General features: G+C 43.9%; 1 protein-coding gene across 3 annotated transcripts in view; it reads right to left on the reverse strand.

Annotated features, from left to right (window-relative positions):
* Positions 1 to 10072: 10072 nt before the first annotated feature.
* LOC137423758 (disintegrin and metalloproteinase domain-containing protein 12) overlaps positions 10073 to 21590 on the reverse strand; it is a 211937-nt gene continuing 200419 nt past the window's right edge. For all 3 annotated transcript variants that reach the window (XM_068111240.2, XM_068111239.2, XM_068111238.2), the window contains 2 exons: positions 14539 to 14669; positions 10073 to 14381 (listed from right to left, as the gene is read on the reverse strand). In XM_068111240.2, coding sequence (XP_067967341.2) covers positions 14318 to 14381; positions 14539 to 14669 — 195 coding nt within the window. In that variant the 3' untranslated portion in view covers positions 10073 to 14317. The remainder of the gene's footprint in view (positions 14382 to 14538; positions 14670 to 21590) is intronic.

Raw genomic sequence — 21590 nt, forward strand, 5'->3', positions numbered from 1 at the left:
CCAGCAATATACCTGGCAAGTTAAAAGTATATCGGACCCGTGGTTGTCGAGAAACAGCGGTCACAGACACACAGACACACAGACACACAGACACACAGAGATTACTGGAATTATAGATAGATTATTTTAATATTATAATATTAATTCTAATATTATTATAATATTAATAATATTATTTATTATATTAATAATTAATATTATAATATAATAATTAATGTTATATTAATATTATATTATTATATTAAATTAATATTATAATAATTATATTATTATAATATATTATTATTATATTTAATATTATAATATTACCATTTAAATATTATATTATTAAAATATTTCATTATTTTTTTGTCTAAATCCACTAATTTTAAAACTAATTCCTCACCATTGAGAGATGGGACTAAAAACAATATATAGCACGATATTTCAATGGATTTAGCCAACTTGGTGGACAGGTTTGGTGTGTGACGAGGATCCGGATACGAGAATTTTAAAATTGTTTAAGTGATTCTTCACCATTGAGTGAGAGGGCAAAATATGGTATATAGCATGATATTTCAAAAAGTTGTGGACGACCTGTGACAAAACTTGGTGGTAAGAGCTAACAGAACAAGTCACAAGAGGTGAGGGTAGGGGTGGAGGGAGGACAGGGAAAAACAACAGTTGAGCCCAGGGACATTGGGAGATTTGTGGATGAGAGAGGGTGGGGTACACAGGATAAACAAGATGGACACTATAAAGATTTTCAGGAAAGAAAACGGAATTTGAAAAAGTTGGATTTGGGGTGGATTCATGGGGGTAGAAAAGATCAAGGTTTTGGATGGGGGAAGACAAGAGATGGTGGTGAACAGCTGTTTTAAAGACCTGGAGGGAGGAGTGGGATTGAAGAGTGAAGGAGTTTGTTCCAGAGGCAGGAGAAAAGGGGAATGAAGGAGTGAAGGTGAGCAGAGAGTCTTGATTTTGGCAGTTTCACCAGAAGAGGGTTGCTGACAGATCTTGTGCGACATGTAGGAATATTTGGGGGTCAGAGCACAGACAGAGCTGGGGGAGCAAGGCCAGAGGGAGTCGGTAGAAGACAGAAATACCACCAACCTGCCTGAGGTGAGAGAGTGAAAGGCCCTCAGAATCGGCTTCATCGTGGGAGATTCCAATGATTCTGAAAGCTTTGGTTTCAACCACGTGAAGCCAAGCAAGGTGTGAGGCAGGTGCACCAGCCCAGAGGGGAGAGCAGTACTCCATCAAGCTGCGGATGAAAGCTTTGCATGTGGTGAGAAGCTCAGTAGTGGCCAGAAAGGACTTTGCACGATGGAGGATGCTGCCCAGTCGGCGACTGGCTTTGGGGGCCAGCTTGGAAAAGGGTTTTCAAATATATTAGTCGGATTGGTTAACCTACCCTATTTCAAAATGTGGATTCATTCAAAACTTAGTGGATATGTTGGTTCGGTGACAATAACGAACCGATTCGAGTCTGGTTCGAGATCCGGCCTATCAGTGGGATACAAAACGTAAACTGGTATGTGCTCTACCGATCGTTGGTCTAGGAGACTAGGAGCCAGGGGTCATTTATTTGCTGAAAATGACCAAGTGTGTGGAAGTTATTTTTGGATAGATGTATTATCAGGCATTTCAAAAACCCATGTCTTGAGGTTCAACAGGGGTGGGTTGGAGTTTGAAGACTCTGGAAGTGTGGGTACCCTAAAATTATTCATTGAAATCGAGGTGTCGTGTACTCCATTGAAAAATATATAAGCTTTTTTTTGTTTCTTGAACTACTGTGAGATGCTTTCCTCGAACTTTGTTGTTTCAAACGCTGTCTGGCATTTCAATATTCGTGTTTAGTTGCCATTTGTGAACCAGCGAGAGCTTTTTCTAAAATGACGTCAAACCAAGTTTGACATGTCACATGATCCTGGAGAGCCTGGTGTTGTCTTAGCGGTTAGGGTGCCGGCTTGGGATCCTCGGATCCTGGGTTTGAATCCCGGTCGATCACTGAATTAACGTCAGGGGGGTTGACTCAGCCTGTCATCCCTCCGAGGTCGGCAAATTGAGCACCAGTTCACTGGTAATTCCCTGCGTGTCGCAAGAGGCGACTAACAGGGTTGGTGGCAGGAAGAGCATCCGGCTGTAAAACATTGCTTCAAAAAGGGGACCACGATGCCCGAAAAAGGCCAACCCCTGCTCTGCGGGGGAAAATGGCTTCTAAAGGTGGTTCTTTTCCTATATGATTAAACCAAGTCCATTTGATACTGTACGATACAATGGAGAATGTAATTAATGGGAGATTAGCTTGCAGAAAGTGCTAAAACTAAATACGACTTGGACTTCTTCCCACTGAAGGTTGCTACTGAGCCGAGGTGTGTTTACATGTAGCCATGTGGTTTCAAATTCATTAAAATGTGAGTGTAGACAATGTGACTGATAATGAGAACCTTAAGTTTTTGTTAATCTAATGAATAAAGAAGAAAGTTTGTGTGTTTGTTTGTTTATGCATTCGGTCTTGCAGGAACCAGTGCAACCAAACTTTGCGTGGTCTCCTCTTTCACCCAGAGGAAGGTTGAGGGCTATGTCTGGATTAAAAATAAAATTGACCCCAGATAAAAAGTGACCTCTGGTTGAGGATCAACTTGCAAGACGAGTAACCTCGAGTTGAGGATCAACGTGACTACAAGTAGCCTTGAGGGCAGCTGAGACTACAGAGCAGACACATGCTTGGGTTGAGCATCAGTGTGCAAGAGCAGCTGAGACTACAGAGCAGACACAGGCTCGGGTTGAGGATCAGCGTGCAAGAGCAGCTGAGACTACAGAGCAGACACAGGCTCGGGTTGAGGATCGGCGTGCAAGAGCAGCTGAGACTACAGAGCAGACACAGGCTCGGGTTGAGGATCAGCGTGCAAGAGCAGCTGAGACTACAGAGCAGACACAGGCTCGGGTTGAGGATCAGTGTGCAAGAGCAGCTGAGACTACAGAGCAGACACAGGCTCGGGTTAAGGATCAGCGTGCAAGAGCAGCTGAGACTACAGAGCAGACACAGGCTCGGGTTAAGGATCAGCGTGCAAGAGCAGCTGAGACTACAGAGCAGACACAGGAACGGGTTGAGGATGAGTGTGCAAGACAAGCAGACTACAGAGCAGACACAGGCTCGGGTTGAGGATCAGTGTGCAAGACAAGCAGACTACAGAGCAGACACAGGAACGGATTGAGGATCAGCGTGCAAGACAAGCAGCCTCCAGAGCAGCTGATACTACAGAGCAGACACAGGCACGGGTTGAGGATCAGTGTGCAAGACGAGCAGACACAGGCACGGGTTGAGGATCAGCGTGCAAGACGAGCAGACTGCAGAGCAGCTGAGACTACAGTGCAGACACAGGCACGGGTTGAGGATCAGCGTGCAAGACAAGCAGCCTCCAGGGCAGGTGAGACTACAGAGCAGACACAGGCTCAGGTTGCGGTTTAGCGTGCGAGACAAGCAGCCTCCAGGGCAGGTGAGACTACAGAGCAGACACAGGTTCAGGTTGAGGATTAGCGTGCAAGACAAGCAGCCTCCAGAGCAGCTGAGACTACAGAGCAGACACAGGCTCGGGTTGATGATCTCAATGTGCAAGACCATCACCCTGCAGGTCAGCATGCTGGGTACCCTTATAAGGTGAAACATTCTGATACAATCCAGCCAACAACTTCAACAACCATCGACTGCGTTTTTGCCAGCAAGGCAACTTCACCAAAATGCTTCTGTATTGCAATGTTGGGATGTATCAAAAAAGTTTTCCAGCGACGAGTTCAGGGAGCTGCCGTAACCGGGTATGAATGCAAAAGAGCAACGCCCAAGATTGGTCGTAAATGCGAAACCACAAGGCCAACATTCCCCAATTCGTCATACAGGAAATATTTAAATACGTATTTCATTGAACTTCCCCGGGCAACGCTGGGTATTTGAGCTGGTGTTAAATAAGGCCTACCTGGGGGTGGGCAGGTTTGATGTTTGTTGTTGTTGCTCATGGTTCACAGAGACATTATTGTCCCCCGTCGCACCGCGGAGCGAAAGGGGGATTATGGTTTTCCCCTGCGTGCGTAAGCGAAGGACCGAATTCTAATTTGGTGTGTGGGTGTATCTCGGCATAAGGAAGAACGCTATTGAAAATTGGGTCGCCACGTCAAAATCCAAAATGGCCGCCACCATGTATGTCTGAACCTTGTGAGCGAAATATCTTGAAAAATAAGCGCAGTACCAACTTCTAATCTGGTGTGTGGGTGTATCTCGGCATAAGGAAGAACGCTATTGAAAATTGGGTCGCCACGTCAAAATCCAAAATGGCCGCCACCATGTATGTCTGAACCTTGTGAGCGAAATATCTTGAAAAATAAGCGCAGTACCAACTTCTAATCTGGTGTGTGGGTGTATCTCGGCATAAGGAAGAACGCTATTGAAAATTGGGTCGCCACGTCAAAATCCAAAATGGCCGCCACCATGTATGTCTGAACCTTGTGAGCGAAATATCTTGAAAAATAAGCGAAGTACCAACTTCTAATCTGGTGTGTGGGTGTATCTAGGCATAAGGAAGAACGCCATTGAAAATTGGGTCGCCACGTCAAAATCCAAAATGGCCGCCACCATGTATGTCTGAACCTTGTGAGCGAAATATCTTGAAAAATAAGCGCAGTACCAACTTCTAATCTGGTGTGTGGGTGTATCTCGGCATAAGGAAGAACGCCATTGAAAATTGGGTCGCCACGTCAAAATCCAAAATGGCCGCCACCATGTATGTCTGAACCTTGTGAGCGAAATATCTTGAAAAATAAGCGCAGTACCAACTTCTAATCTGGTGTGTGGGTGTATCTCGGCATAAGGAAGAACGCTGTTGAAAATTGGGTCGCCACGTCAAAATCCAAGATGGCCGCCTTGCGTCTTCCACTTTGTCAACTCACATCAACTCATCGACGGGGGACCGAGGCGTAACGCTTGTTTAGTCTAGTTTTACATTGTTCCTCAAATAGTCACAAATAGTACCTAAAAACACTCCACAAAGACCATTTGAAGTACAAGACAAGTTTTTATTTCTGATTGTTTGATAAGGAGCCGAATAAGGGTGATGTTGTACATTCTGTCATTGTTTTGGTTGATCGAATGGATTTCTACCCTCGCCAGACGAGACTGCGTTGCATTTGAGTCCGTTTGTTTGGTACTTGGCAAAAGTACGGATGTTGATCACTCCGGTTTGTGTGTTTGTCTCTGTGTGCTCACTTATACTTGCCTGCAGGTCACAATTTTAAACCGATCTTCACGAAACTTCCCCAAATGGTAGAGTTCGTGGTCCGACAAAATCCTGTATATGTTAAGGTCAACATAGGCCAAAGGTCAACCACTTTTTTTCGAATTTATAAAATCCTCAATTTTCATCCGATTGACTTGAAATTTGAATATGATTTTCATATCAGTTAACTGAATTCAACCACCAACTATTTTTGAGATCGGCAAAGGTCAATATAGGCCAAAGGTCAACCACTTTTTTTCGAATTTATAAAATCCTCAATTTTCATCCGATTGACTTGAAATTTGAATATGATTATCATATCAGTTAACTGAATTCAACCACCAACTATTTTTGAGATCGGCAAAGGTCAATATAGGCCAAAGGTCAACAACAATTTCAAATTTCTAAAATCCTCAAGTTTCAACCGATTGACTTGAAATTTGAATGGGATTTACATGTCAGTTAACTGAATTCAACCACCAACTATTTTTGAGATCAATATAGGCCAAAGGTCAACCAATTTTTTCGAATTTCCAAAATCCTCAATTTAAATCCAATTGACTTAAAATTTGAAAAGGATTTTCATATCGGTTTAGTGAAACCAATCGCCAACTATTTTTGAGGTCAACATAGGCCCAATTTCTAAAATTGTCAATTTCCATCCGATTAACTTAAAATTTGAAGACTATTTTTATATCGGGTCACATAATTCAACCACCAATTATTTTTTTTTTGTATATAGAATCTAGGCTCGTGTAAGAGCGAACACATTAAACATGAAATCACGCACAGACACATAAAACATACAATGAAGGGAGGGGGAGAGAGAGGGGAGCACACAACCACAACAACAGTAGAGAACAAGGACGTCGGTAGATCTGTGGAAGGGGGGGGGGGCTGGGGAGGAGGGAGGGGTACACGGTACAAAGCAAATGAACACTTCTAGGAATTTCACTACTAGTATTTTTGCAAGTATCGTGCTCTGCATGACGTCTTCTTTTTCTCTGCAAACGTTGGTCCGATTGACAGGAAATTTTAACTATCGGTGCACCTCTTCCTGTAGAATGTTTAATGATAATTATGAGGTCATTGGTCACGTGGTATGGGCGCAATCTTGGAAAATCGAAAAACTTATCTGCAGTCAGTGATTCCAGATTTCTTGCGGATCACCTGATGTACCACACCCCGCAAATATTTACGATAAAAGCGAACGAAAATGGCCAAATGTTGTGGGTTTTCACGTCGGAGAGAGAGACAGACATTTTCGGTGATATTCAGAGAGGTTCAGTTGATTTGGATAAATGGATGGAGCAAGAAAGAGACCAAGGTCTATTGTGTGGGAGCATTTTCAGGTTGTTCAATACAATCTTGTAAAATGCACGATAAAAATGTGAGCAACATCTGTCTTATTGCAATAACACCTCATCAATGTTGCGACACCTTCGTTCTGAGCACCCTGATCATTCTTCTGATGGGCCTACTGCAGGTGAATGATCTGGAACCTCAGGTGTGCCTAGACAAGGTATGTATTTCCTGAAAGTTTAAAGTTTCCTGAAACGCACACAGCTGAGCACATTAAAGAGGCCAATAATGTTTTGCTGGAGTCGTGGGGAATAAGCGATAAAGTTACCTGTTTCATTGCAGACCATGCTTCAACCATGACTGTGTGCTAATCTTCTTCAAATGCGACACATCCCATGCTTTGCCCACTCCTTAAATCTGTTGGTGAAAAAGCCCTTTCTCAAACCATGGAGTTGAATGAAATTCGAGGCCAATGTCACAGACTTGTTGCTTTTTTCAGGTCAAGCAAAAATGCCACAGAGAAGCTGTCCGCGATCCAGCACAGATGGGAAAGCCTAAAATGAAGCTCATTCAAGAGGTGAACACAAGATGGAACAGCACATTATTCATGCTTCAACGGATGTATGAGCAGCGTGAAGTAGTAGGAGCTGCTCTAGACTCGCTGAACACCAACGTAACCCCCCTGACTAGTGGACAATCAGCCAGTGGACAGTTGACAATCACAAGTGACTGGTGAATCACTCATGAATGACTAGTGGACAATCAGCCCCTGACTGGTGGACAGCTTAAAGCAATCAGCCAGTGCCTCCGGGCTCTTTCTCCATTTAATAAGGTCACAGTTGAACTGTCAGCAGAAAAAGTGGTCACAGCCTCAAAAGACCAGTCAGGATGATTTTCCATAAGCTAGATGAGTGAGCTCACAGATCGACGTCCCCAACAGCAACTGAATTGATCAACAACCTTGTTACAAACCTCAAGCAACGCTTTGGAGCAGTGGAGTCGATATAGTGTCGATAGTCACTGGCAAAGGCAACAGTATTAGGCCCAAGATTTAAGGTCTTGGCATTTGGCAGTGCCTCCAATGCTGACACTGCTGTCAAGGACTTGATTGCGGAATGTAGAGTGCTCAGATCCGTTCAGCATCCACACCACCAGCACCTGATTCATGTGAGCCATCTACATCAACAGCAGCAGTGGAACAAACAGGTGAGGAAGATGACAACCTCTGGGACCTTTTGGACAACAAAGATGGACAAACCCAGAAGGTCCGGAGTGCCACTGCTGATGCCACAGTGGAGGTTCAGCGGTTTGTGTCTGCACCATATCTGAGCAGAACAAATGACCCTCTGGAGTACTGGGTCAGGCACCAGGCCATCTACCCACATCTCTTCCATTTGGCTAAGAAATATCTGTCCATTCCAGCAACGTCTGTGCCCTGTGAGAGAATATTCTCCAAAGCAGAAGTTCTTCGCAAAACAAGAAACCGTTTAAATACCAAAACACTTGAACAAATAACTGTTTTCCTCAATAAAAATTCCTCTCCAGTTCTGTTCTTCCCAATTGGAATTGACTAACCCTTGTTTGTCCACTACTGCCTACAAGTCTACACAGTGTGTAAATATGCCACGATTTGTTGGTGATCTGCAGGTGTGATCGCCCACTGGTACATTTGACGAGTGAAGTTATTTAATTGATACGAAGATTTCGGAGGAAGCTCAGGTTGGTGAATTATTTTTTTCGAAGATGATTTTTATCCATTTTGAAGAAATCGTCTGCTGTTTCTACGAACGATCACAGGATGAGTCAAAGGGAAATTTAATTTCGACACTTTTACCAATTTGTCTGCGTTCGTCTCACACAAAACGTGACAAATGTCCATGACGGGTCTCAAAGGGAAATGTACATTGATGACCTGGAATTACAAATGTCAGTTACATTAATTATCAGTCAGTTTGTGACAGCTGCTCTTCCTCTTTTCCTTAAAACTCACACATAATGTGTGAATACATGTCCATGCACATGGGAAATACAGTTTATTTAGAATTCCTGTACTTGCCCATTATTCAGCCTTGAAAAGCCAGTTATTTACGAAGTTAACTTAGTAAATATTATGTCTATTATTATGTCTATTACGTTTAATAATATTAAATATGCTTCGTAAATATTATGTCGGTAGGGTAGAGCAATATCTAGAGTCAGGTAGATCTGAATAGGTAACATGCTTCGTCTGTCGCGATAAGGAATCTGCCTTGTAATAAGTTCTATGTTAGTCCGGTTTGTCGGGTAAGAGTATACCTGTGAACATACCAGGATGTACGGGTGTTAGATAGTGTAGGGATTAAGACAAACCCCTGTGTGTCACACCCGGTAATCAAACCTTTGTCCCTTATGGCAACGCACACCTGTAGACACTTAGATAGGCCCTGTAGTGCACACTAATTAAATTCCCTTCCCTGACAATGACTTTGGAAAAAAACGGACAGGAAACCAGGCCAGGATACCGCTGATGATGGTTGCCGCCGGTCGCATCACGAACTTGCATAGCAACATGCCCAGAGGCTTGTGATTGGAGGGAAGGCGCTGGGACGTTCGGTGGAAGGCGCTGGTTGGTGGCGTGCCAAGGCTGACGTCACCCCCCAGGTGATAAAAGTGTGCTGCATGACATTTCAGCAGCTCTAGCCCTTGTGCTCTCTGGCTGTCTCGACGTGGTTGAAGCTCTTGCGCTTCTTCTTGGTCTTGAGAGGTCCTGGTGGTTGTTGGCTCGCCATCTGTGTGGTGCTTGGAGCGGTGCTCGGTGCTTGTGCTTGGAGCGGTGCTCGGTGCTTGTGCCAGAGCGGGGCTCGGTGCTGTGAACGGGCGGGACCTCGTGTGCGAACGGAGAGGGCGTTGGCTCGGGCCTTCGTGGTGCTGGAGCGAGGGACCTCGTGGTGTGCAGCAGAGCTTGGAGCCGTGTGGGGGACAAGACGATGGACAGTTAAGACGCACCACATTCTACATTACATAACGAACGTTTTTCTTTTATTAATTCATTCCTGTGTCTCGTTTCTCAAGTGAGGTGTGTGGGATCCCAACTTAGGCTCTTTATTTGATTACCGTCGCGTTTCATTGTTTCGGGTTCCATGAATAAATCGCTATTTTTGTACATTAAATCTTGTCGTTCTTGAGTTCATTAATTCCTTGCAGGATCGAAGCTGCAGTCGGCGCGCTCCAGGTAAGCGCTTTTACCACAGCTTCCACTTCCCTTCTTCCTCCCGCGTTTTATAGCCGAATCCCTGTTTGGTCGTCGCCTCCAGTAAATCCGTTCTGGTCCATCCGCGGTCCCTGGTCTTAACCGAAAGGGTCCGTCCGCGTGACAATATGCTGAGTAAATAATAAAACTTAGTAAATCTGCCCAGATAGGCCCCAACCCATTGTTTAAGGCAGGGGTTCTTTACCTTTTTTGAGTCATGGACCCCTTTGAGAACCCGGTGAAAGCTACGGGCTCCTCCCCAGAAAAATGCACATAAGCACATAAACACAAATTTTTTGCCGACAATGAATAAATTTTATTGCATAGGAAATTATTTCCTTCACATACCGTCATAATCAGAATAAAAAAAACAATCTTTACAAAGAATATATCACTTTTTTCATGCAAAAATCAATGACCATTCCCTGAATAAAACGAAATATATCCAAATTGTGCAAATTAAACAAAAAATAAACTTAAATTCTGCTCAAAAGTACATTTCAGTGAGAAGGCTGTTGTTGTTTGGCTTCAATAAGAAGATGAAATTGGGGAGTGGTCTTTGACAAAGCAACACGCATGTCATGTTTGACATCCAATAGATTTCTACTTTTCGTTTTGATGGTAACAAGTGCTGAAAATCCTGACTCGCAAAGATATGTGGATGCAAACGGAATCAGAACTCCCACAGCTCGCTTTGCCAGACGAGGGTAGGCTTGTGTCAAGGAACACCATAATTCTCCAAGACTCTTCGAGTTGAACTCATGTCGTATCATTTCCTTTGTCCTCAGGTCAATGAGATCATCTTTGGTGAGGTCTGCATCATTAATACAGTTTATATCAGCAAAGAAAGGATTATGAATCCACATTTCAACTTTAAGGTCATCTGAGCAGAAGTAACCATCGAAAGAGTTCTGCAGTGTTTCCAGGTGTCTGCACATTTCTGCCTGGTTCACGGACGCCATGAAGCACATCCACGGACCCCAAAGGGGTCCATGGACCACAGGCTAAGAATCCCTGGTTTGGCGGATGTGTTGGTTTGGCAGATGTGTTGGTTTGGTGCATGTGTTGGTTTGGCAGATGTGTTGGTTTGGTGCATGTGTTGGTTTGGTGCATGCGTTGGTTTGGCGGATGTGTTGGTTTGGTGCATGTGTTGGTTTGGTTCATGCGTTGGTTTGGCGCATGCGTTGGTTTGGCGGATGCGTTGGTTTGGTGCATGTGTTGGTTTGGTTCATGCGTTGGTTTGGCGCATGCGTTGGTTTGGCGGATGCGTTGGTTTGGCGGATGCGTTGGTTTGGCGGATGCGTTGGTTTGGCGGATGCGTTGGTTTGGCGGATGCGTTGGTTTGGCGGATGCGTTGGTTTGGCGGATGCGTTGGTTTGGCGGATGCGTTGGTTTGGCGCATGTGTTGGTTTGGCGCATGTGTTGGTTTGGCTCATGTGTTGGTTTGGTGCATGCGTTGGTTTGGTGGATGCGTTGGTTTGGCGGATGCGTTGGTTTGGCGGATGCGTTGGTTTGGCGGATGCGTTGGTTTGGCGGATGCGTTGGTTTGGCGGATGCGTTGGTTTGGCGGATGCGTTGGTTTGGCGGATGCGTTGGTTTGGCGCATGCGTTGGTTTGGCGCATGTGTTGGTTTGGCTCATGCGTTGGTTTGGCGCATGCGTTGGTTTGGCGGATGCGTTGGTTTGGCGGATGCGTTGATTTGGCGGATGCGTTGGTTTGGCAGATGTGTTGATTTGGCGAATGTGTTGGTTTGGCGGATGTGTTGGTTTGGCGGATGTGTTGGTTTGGCGGATGTGTTGGTTTGGCGGATGTGTTGGTTTGGCGGATGTGTTGGTTTGGCGGATGTGTTGGTTTGGCGGATGTGTTGGTTTGGCGAATGTGTTGGTTTGGCAAATGCAGTTTCGTGCATTTGTTGGTTTGGCGGATGTGTTGGTTTGGCGGATGTGTTGGTTTGGCGGATGTGTTGGTTTGGCGGATGTGTTGGTTTGGCGGATGTGTTGGTTTGGCGGATGTGTTGGTTTGGCGGATGTGTTGGTTTGGCGGATGTGTTGGTTTGGCGGATGTGTTGGTTTGGCGAATGTGTTGGTTTGGCGAATGCAGTTTTGTGCATGTGTTGGTTTGGCGGATGTGTTGGTTTGGCGGATGTGTTGGTTTGGCGGATGTGTTGGTTTGGCGGATGTGTTGGTTTGGCGGATGTGTTGGTTTGGCGGATGTGTTGGTTTGGCGAATGTGTTGGTTTGGCGAATGCAGTTTCGTGCATGTGTTGGTTTGGCGGATGTGTTGGTTTGGCGGATGTGTTGGTTTGGCGAATGCAGTTTTGTGCACGTGTTAGGTTTGGTGCATGTGTTGGTTTGGTGCATGTGTTGGTTTGGTGCATGCGTTGGTTTGGTGCATGCGTTGATTTGGTACATGTGTTGGTTTGGTGCATGCGTTGATTTGGTACATGTGTTAACCCTCATCACCCATTGTTTATCCCTTATTGTACATTAACCCTCATCACCCATTGTTTATCCCTTATTGTACATTAACCCTCATCACCCATTGTTTATCCCTTATTGTACATTAACCCTTATCACCCATTGTTTATCCCTCATTATACATTAACCCTCATCACCCAGTGTTTAACCCTTATTGTATATTAACCCTCATCACCCATTGTTAAACCCTTATTGTACATTAACCCTCATCACCCATTGTTTAACCCTTATTATACATTAACCCTCATCACCCATTGTTTATCCCTCATTATACATTAACCCTCATCACCCAGTGTTTAACCCTTATTGTATATTAACCCTCATCACCCATTGTTTATCCCTTATTGTACATTAACCCTCATCACCCATTGTTTAACCCTTATTATACATTTACCCTCATCACCCATTGTTTATCCCTCATTATACATTAACCCTCATCACCCAGTGTTTAACCCTTATTGTATATTAACCCTCATCACCCATTGTTTATCCCTTATTGTACATTAACCCTCATCACCCATTGTTTAACCCTTATTATACATTTACCCTCATCACCCATTGTTTATCCCTTATTGTACATTAACCCTCATCACCCATTGTTTAACCCTTGTTATACAGTAACCCTCATCACCCATTGTTTAACCCTTATTATACATTTACCCTCATCACCCATTGTTTATCCCTTATTGTACATTAACCCTCATCACCCATTGTTTAACCCTTGTTATACAGTAACCCTCATCACCCATTGTTTAACCCTTATTATACATTAACCCTCATCACCCATTGTTTAACCCTTATTATACATTAACCCTCATCACCCATTGTTTATCCCTTATTGTATATTAACCCTCATCACCCATTGTTTAACCCTTATTATACATTAACCCTCATCACCCATTGTTTAACCCTTATTATACATTAACCCTCATCACCCATTGTTTATCCCTTATTGTATATTAACCCTCATCACCCATTGTTTAACTCTTATTGTACATTTACCCTCATCACCTATTGTTTATCCCTTTCACAGGTTTATCAGGCAATCACAAAAGGGTGGAATGTTTCAGTTTCACAGTATCAAATGACAATTGCTGCACTTCATCTTCATCGATGATTAGCTTCAGAACAGGATCCGAAGGTAAGTCGGTGATCAACTCGTCAGGGTTTTCAGAGAAGCGCATCACCTGGATCACACCAAACACGTGACCGGTGGAACCTGCGCGGTTCCGAGTACTTGCAGTAACGTCGCACATTGCACCGACGGCCAAATGCTGCAATAAAAATGTCAGTGTCATCAATCATATATTCAAGAAATCCAGTCTTAACTTAAACGACAACTGATCAAATGATCTTTGCCCTGAGAGTTGGTTCGCCATTGCAATTATGATCATGAGAAGAGCCAATAACATGCGCAGCGAGCTCAAGAATCCTTGTAATTCACATTATTCAGGAGATGCTCCTCAAAACGAGAAATGCGAACTGTTTTCAACACTAAGGTATGAAAGTTTCGAAGAACAGGTATGAATGGTAAAATGCCAGGAAAGAAAAGGAAAGTGATGAAGAAGAGCTCCTCAAGCCCAACAATCATCTGCGCCCAAGAGACGAGATGAGGGATGAGAGCAGGAACCGTGTAAGGAGCAGTCATCGTGCTGGTCCAGTGTGATGACGATGGCCAAGGACTGTGGGTGCAGGTGTTGCTGAACTTGCAAACCGAGGAATCCAATGCAACCAGGTGTGCAAGTCTGCAATAACCCGGATGAAGTTGCGAGGATTCTTGTTAAAAAGTTGAAGGCACTGACGTCAGTCTGTCATCGATCATCGTATTTCGATGATCGAGGAACCCTTTGGAATGTTGGCGCGTCCGCTGCTACCAGCATTCCTGCAATCCGGCAAAGCATCGTCACGACCGATCGATGGACATCCAGGAGATACGAAGTTGAGCGAATCCGATTAAAGTAGCGGAACGAGGTGCACCAGGTGACGACTGCAACCTTTTCCGAATGTCCGCAATAATTCGGTTCTCAATTGGTCCCCGGAATTCCAAAAAAACATCGTCATCATGTCCGTAAGGCACCTGGAGCCCTTCCGGCAGGAGTCTTGCCAGGCGGCAATGGCGGGGGCCTGTGTGAGAAACCAGACAAGTTACATTGATTTAAATTGCTAATCGATAATAATCAAAAGGTGTTTCGGCCCCAAACAGCAAGAAAATTCCAAAGAAAGAGACAGAAAAGTTTCCAAAATGAAAGTGTGATTTTGCCAACGACTGCCTCGTCCTGACCTGAGAGGAGCGGAGCGGGTGCCCTCGGGGTAGTGTGGGACATTAGGAATGTTTGTGCTTGGTAAAAACACCGTCTTGCCTGCTGGGTCCACTGGCAGAGGCTTCTGGGGCGGTGGCGGCTTGGCAGGACGCTGCGAAAAGATTTGCCTTTCATGAAAACCACGTTCATCCAAACAGACCAAAGATTCATTATATATCGAGGTTGAGGGATGTGGAAGAGGCCGAACACAGAATAAGAGCGAGAACACAATGGAAGGACTAACACAGAATAAGAGCGAGAACACAATGGAAGGACTAACACAGAATAGGAGCGAGAAAGCAATGGAAGGACTAACACAGAATAAGAGCCAGAATACAATGGAAGGACTAACACAGAATAGGAGCGAGAAAACAATGGAAGGACTAACACAGAATAAGAGCGAGAACACAATGGAAGGACTAACACAGAATAGGAGCGAGAAAGCAATGGAAGGACTAACACAGAATAAGAGCCAGAATACAATGGAAGGACTAACACAGAATAAGAGCGAGAATACAATGGAAGGACTAACACAGAATAAGAGCGAGAATACAATGGAAGGACTAACACAGAATAAGAGCGAGAATACAATGGAAGGACTAACACAGAATAAGAGCGAGAATACAATGGAAGGACTAACATAGAATAAGAGCGAGAATACAATGGAAGGACTAACACAGAATAAGAGCTAGAATACAATGGAAGGACTAACACAGAACAAGAGCGAGAATACAATGGAAGGACTAACACAGAATAAGAGCTATAATACAATGGAAGGACTAACACAGAACAAGAGCGAGAAAACAATGGAAGGACTAACACAGAATAAGAGCCAGAATACAATGGAAGGACTAACACAGAATAAGAGCGAGAATACAATGGAAGGACTAACACAGAATAAGAGCGAGAATACAATGGAAGGACTAACACAGAATAAGAGCGAGAATACAATGGAGGGACTAACACAGAATAAGAGCTAGAATACAATGGAAGGACTAACATAGAATAAGAGCGAGAATACAATGGAAGGACTAACGCAGAATAAGAGCTAGAATACAATGGAAGGACTAACACAGAATAAGAGCGAGAATACAATGGAAGGACTACACAGAATAAGAGCTAGAATACAATGGAAGGACTAACGCAGAATAAGAGCTAGAATACAATGGAAGGACGAACACAGAATAAGAGCGAGAATACAATGGAAGGACTAACACAGAATAAGAGCGAGAATACAATGGAAGGACTAACACAGAATAAGAGCTAGAATACAATGGAAGGACTAACACAGAATAAGAGCCAGAATACAATGGAAGGACTAACACAGAATAAGAGCGAGAACACAATGGAAGGACTAACACAGAATAAGAGCGAGAATACAATGGAAGGACTAACACAGAATAAGAGCTAGAACACAATGGAAGGACTAACACAGAATAAGAGCTAGAATACAATGGAAGGACTAACACAGAATAAGAGCGAGAAAACAATGGAAGGACTAACGCAGAATAAGAGCTAGAATACAATGGAAGGACTAACACAGAATAAGAGCCAGAATACAATGGAAGGACTAACACAGAATAAGAGCGAGAACACAATGGAAGGACTAACACAGAATAAGAGCCAGAATACAATGGAAGGACTAACACAGAATAAGAGCTAGAACACAATGGAAGGACTAACACAGAATAAGAGCTAGAATACAATGGAAGGACTAACACAGAATAAGAGCGAGAAAACAATGGAAGGACTAATGCAGAATAAGAGCTAGAATACAATGGAAGGACTAACACAGAATAAGAGCCAGAATACAATGGAAGGACTAACACAGAATAAGAGCGAGAATACAATGGAAGGACTAACACAGAATAAGAGCGAGAATACAATGGAAGGACTAACACAGAATAAGAGCTAGAACACAATGGAAGGACTAACACAGAATAAGAGCTAGAATACAATGGAAGGACTAACACAGAATAAGAGCGAGAAAACAATGGAAGGACTAACGCAGAATAAGAGCTAGAATACAATGGAAGGACTAACACAGAATAAGAGCCAGAATACAATGGAAGGACTAACACAGAATAAGAGCGAGAATACAATGGAAGGACTAACACAGAATAAGAGCGAGAATACAATGGAAGGACTAACACAGAATAAGAGCTAGAACACAATGGAAGGACTAACACAGAATAAGAGCGAGAATACAATGGAAGGACTAACACAGAATAAGAGCGAGAATACAATGGAAGGACTAACACAGAATAAGAGCGAGAACACAATGGAAGGACTAACACAGAATAAGAGCGAGAATACAATGGAAGGACTAACGCAGAATAAGAGCTAGAATACAATGGAAGGACTAACGCAGAATAAGAGCTAGAATACAATGGAAGGACTAACGCAGAATAAGAGCGAGAATACAATGGAAAGACTAACATAGCATAAGAGCGAGAATACAATGGAAGGACTAACACAGAATAAGAGCGAGAACACAATGGAAGGACTAACATAGAATAAGAGCGAGAACACAATGGAAGGACTAACACAGAATAAGAGCGAGAACACAATTGAAGGACTAACACAGAATAAGAGCGAGAATACAATGGAAGGACTAACGCAGAATAAGAGCTAGAATACAATGGAAGGACTAACGCAGAATAAGAGCTAGAATACAATGGAAGGACTAACGCAGAATAAGAGCTAGAATACAATGGAAGGACTAACGCAGAATAAGAGCTAGAATACAATGGAAGGACTAACACAGAATAAGAGCGAGAATACAATGGAAGAACTAACACAGAATAAGAGCGAGAATACAATGGAAGGACTAACACAGAATAAGAGCGAGAATACAATGGAAGAACTAACACAGAATAAGAGCGAGAATACAATGGAAAGACTAACACAGAATAAGAGCTAGAATACAATGGAAGGACTAACACAGAATAAGAGCTGGAATACAATGGAAGGATTTACACAGAATAAGAGCTAGAATACAATGGAAGGACTAACACAGAATAAGAGCGAGAATACAATGGAAGGACTACACAGAATAAGAGCTAGAATACAATGGAAGGACTAACACAGAAAAAGAGCGAGAATACAATGGAAGGACTAACACAGAATAAGAGCTATAATACAATGGAAGGACGAACACAGAATAAGAGCTAGAATACAATGGAAGGACTAACGCAGAATAAGAGCTAGAATACAATGGAAGGACTAACGCAGAATAAGAGCTAGAATACAATGGAAGGACTAACACAGAATAAGAGCGAGAATACAATGGAAGAACTAACACAGAATAAGAGCGAGAATACAATGGAAGGACTAAAACAGAATAAGAGCGAGAATACAATGGAAGGACTAACACAGAATAAGAGCGAGAATACAATGGAAGGACGAACACAGAATAAGAGCTAGAATACAATGGAAGGACTAACACAGAATAAGAGCGAGAATACAATGGAAGAACTAACACAGAATAAGAGCGAGAATACAATGGAAAGACTAACACAGAATAAGAGCTAGAATACAATGGAAGGACTAACACAGAATAAGAGCTGGAATACAATGGAAGGATTTACACAGAATAAGAGCTAGAATACAATGGAAGGGCTAACACAGAATAAGAGCGAGAATACAATGGAAGGACTAACGCAGAATAAGAGCGAGAATACAATGGAAAGACTAACACAGAATAAGAGCTAGAATACAATGGAAGGACTAACACAGAATAAGAGCTATAATACAATGGAAGGATTTACACAGAATAAGAGCTAGAATACAATGGAAGGACTAACACAGAATAAGAGCTATAATACAATGGAAGGACGAACACAGAATAAGAGCTAGAATACAATGGAAGGACTAACAGAATAAGAGCTAGAATACAATAATACAATGGAAGGACTAACACAGAATAAGAGCTATAATACAATGGAAGAACGAACACAGAATAAGAGCTAGAATACAATGGAAGGACTAACAGAATAAGAGCGAGAATACAATGGAAGGACGAACACAGAATAAGAGCTAGAATACAATGGAAGGACTAACGCAGAATAAGAGCGAGAATACAATGGAAAGACTAACACAGAATAAGAGCTATAATACAATGGAAGGACTAACAGAATAAGAGCTAGAATACAATAATACAATGGAAGGACTAACACAGAATAAGAGCTATAATACAATGGAAGAACGAACACAGAATAAGAGCTAGAATACAATGGAAGGACTAACAGAATAAGAGCGAGAATACAATGGAAGGACGAACACAGAATAAGAGCTAGAATACAATGGAAGGACTAACAGAATAAGAGCGAGAATACAATGGAAGGACGAACACAGAATAAGAGCTAGAATACAATGGAAGGACTAACGCAGAATAAGAGCGAGAATACAATGGAAGGATTTACACAGAATAAGAGCTTTTTTTTTTTTTTTCTTTTTTTTTGTATACAAGATCGAGGCTCGTGAAAGAGCGAACATTATCACACAGAAAGACAAACCGACACATAAAACATATAACATCGGGAGCGGTAGACAAAATGGGGAGAGAGGGGGAAGGACACAAACACAACATTTGAGAGCAGGGACCGAGAGACATGGAGACATCGAGAGATCTGAGAGCGGGCGAGGGCTTTGGGGGGGGGGGGGCATGGGAAGGGGGCGGTGGGAGAGGTATAAAACATATGGACACTGCCAGGACTTCCAGGAAAGAAGTTGGAATTTCAAACAAGGTGGATCTGGGGTGAATTAGCGGGGGTAGAAAAGATCAAGGTTTTGGATGGGGGAAGATAAGAGATGGTGGTGAACAGCTGTTTTAAAGACCTGGAGGGAGGAGTGGGATTGAAGGGAGTGAGGGAGTTTGTTCCAGAGGCGGGAGAAAAGAGGAATGAAAGAGTGAAGATGAGCAGAGAGCCGAGATTTCGGCAGTTTAACCATCAGAGGGTTGCTGGCAGATCTTGTGCGACCTGTAGGAATATTTGGGGGACAGAGCACAGAGAGAGCTGGGGGTGCAAGGCCGGAGAGGAGTCGGTAGAAGACAGAAAGACCACCTACCTGCCTGCGGTGAGTGAGTGAAAGGCCCTCAGAGATAGCTTCATCGTGGGAGATTCCAATAATTCTGAAAGCTTTGGTTTCAACAGCGTGAAGCCGAGCTAGGTGTGAGGCAGGAGCACCGGCCCATAGGGGAGAACAGTATTCCATTGAGCTGCGGATGAAAGCCTTGTATGTGGTGAGGAGCTCAGGTGTGCCGAGGAAGGACTTCGCACGACGGAGGATGCCCAGTCGGCGACTGGCTTTGGAGGCCAGCTTGGAAATGTGGTTTTCCCAAGAAAGATCATGGCAGATAGTGAGACCCAAAAGCTTGAGCGACAGAACTTCTTGGAGAGGATTGTTGAGAAAGTAGATGGGAGGGTTGTCCAGTCGATCTTTTCGGAGAGACATAGTAAGAGTGTGAGATTTGTCAGGATTGAAAGACATGTTCCACTTGTTTGACCAGTCTGTGATTTTGTCCAGGTCTTCAGAGAGTGAGGAGGCTGCAGACTGCCGATCTGAGGGAAGAGGAATGGAGCGGCAGAGAGTGGAATCATCAGCAAAGAGATAGAGAGGATTTTCAAGAGAGTCAGAGAGATCATTGATGAAGACCAGAAAAAGCACGGGGCCCAGAACACTGCCTTGAGGAACTCCAGCCTGAACAGGAAGCGGAGATGAGAGAAACCCATTCAGGGCCACACGTTGATGACGACTAGAGAGGAAGTCCGCCAGCCATGCGTGGAGATTTCCATGGATACCAAAGGAGGAGAGTTTGGTGAGCAGAGCGGGGTGCCAGACCGTGTCGAAGGCACGTGATATGTCAAGGGAGACAGCTCTGATTTCCTGTTTGGCATTGAGGAGCTCCATCCATTGTAGAGACAGCAGAAGCAGCATGTCCAGAGTAGAGTGACCTGGTCTGAAACCAAATTGATGATCAGAGATCAAGCCATTGGAGAAGAGGAAAGATTTCATATCCGAAGCAATGATGGATTCCATGACTTTGCTGATAATTGGGAGAAGGCTGATTGGTCTGTAGTTGCTAGGATCTGTTTTTGCACCTTTTTTGTGCAAAGCGGTGATGTTGGCTGATTTCCAAGCAGATGGTAGTTGACCTTGAGCAAAAGAGAGGGTGAAGAGAACAGAGAGAGGGTGAGATAGAGCGGCAGAGCAGGATTTTAGGACCCGTGGGCTGATGCCGTCGGGTCCAGTTGCAGAATCAGAGTCGAGGGTTGACAGAAACTTTTCCACCTTGTCAGGAGGAAAGGACACGGAGTCCAGGAGCAGCAGGGTACGACTGGGTATGGTGGGTACAGAGAGGGATGGGTTTGGGACACAAGATTTAGAGGCAAACACAGAGTTGAGGCATTCAGCTTTTTCACGTGCGGAGTCAGCTGTGTAGCCGTTTGAGGTAAGGGAGGGGATGGAGGGGGAACAAACACCAGAAACGGATTTGACCAGACGCCACCAGGATTTGGAAGAGGGAGACAGATAAGAGAGTTCGGTCTTGAGAACGGAGAGATATTGTTTCCTGGCTCTCCTGAGGTTGGACACACACTTGTTTCGGGCTTTGTGAAAGGAAATGAGATTTCCTTCCGTTGGATTTGCTTTCCAGGAGACGAAGGCAAGTTGTTTCTGGGCAACAGCCTCACCACAAGATTCCGTGTACCATGGACGGGAGGAAGGGTATGACAACTGAAGACGAGATGGGATAAATCTGTGCATGAGAGAGAGCAATTTACTTTGGAAGAATTCCCAGGATGAGTTGATGTCAGAGGTGGTAGAGATGGGAGACCAGTCCAGATGATTGATGGCTGCTTGAAGACCGTGCCAGTTGGCCTGAGTGAAATGCCAGACTCGTCGACGCTGAGCAGGCTCCCTGAGGATGGTCAGAGAGATGTCCACTTTAACAAGGACATGATCAGATGATCCGATTGGAGCAGAAGAAGAGCAGCAGACATTTTCAGGGAAGTTAGTCATAACCAAGTCC

This window comes from Myxine glutinosa, chromosome 3 (assembly GCF_964187855.1).
Source record: "Myxine glutinosa chromosome 3, kmMyxGlut1.1, whole genome shotgun sequence".
NCBI lineage: Eukaryota > Metazoa > Chordata > Myxini > Myxiniformes > Myxinidae > Myxine > Myxine glutinosa.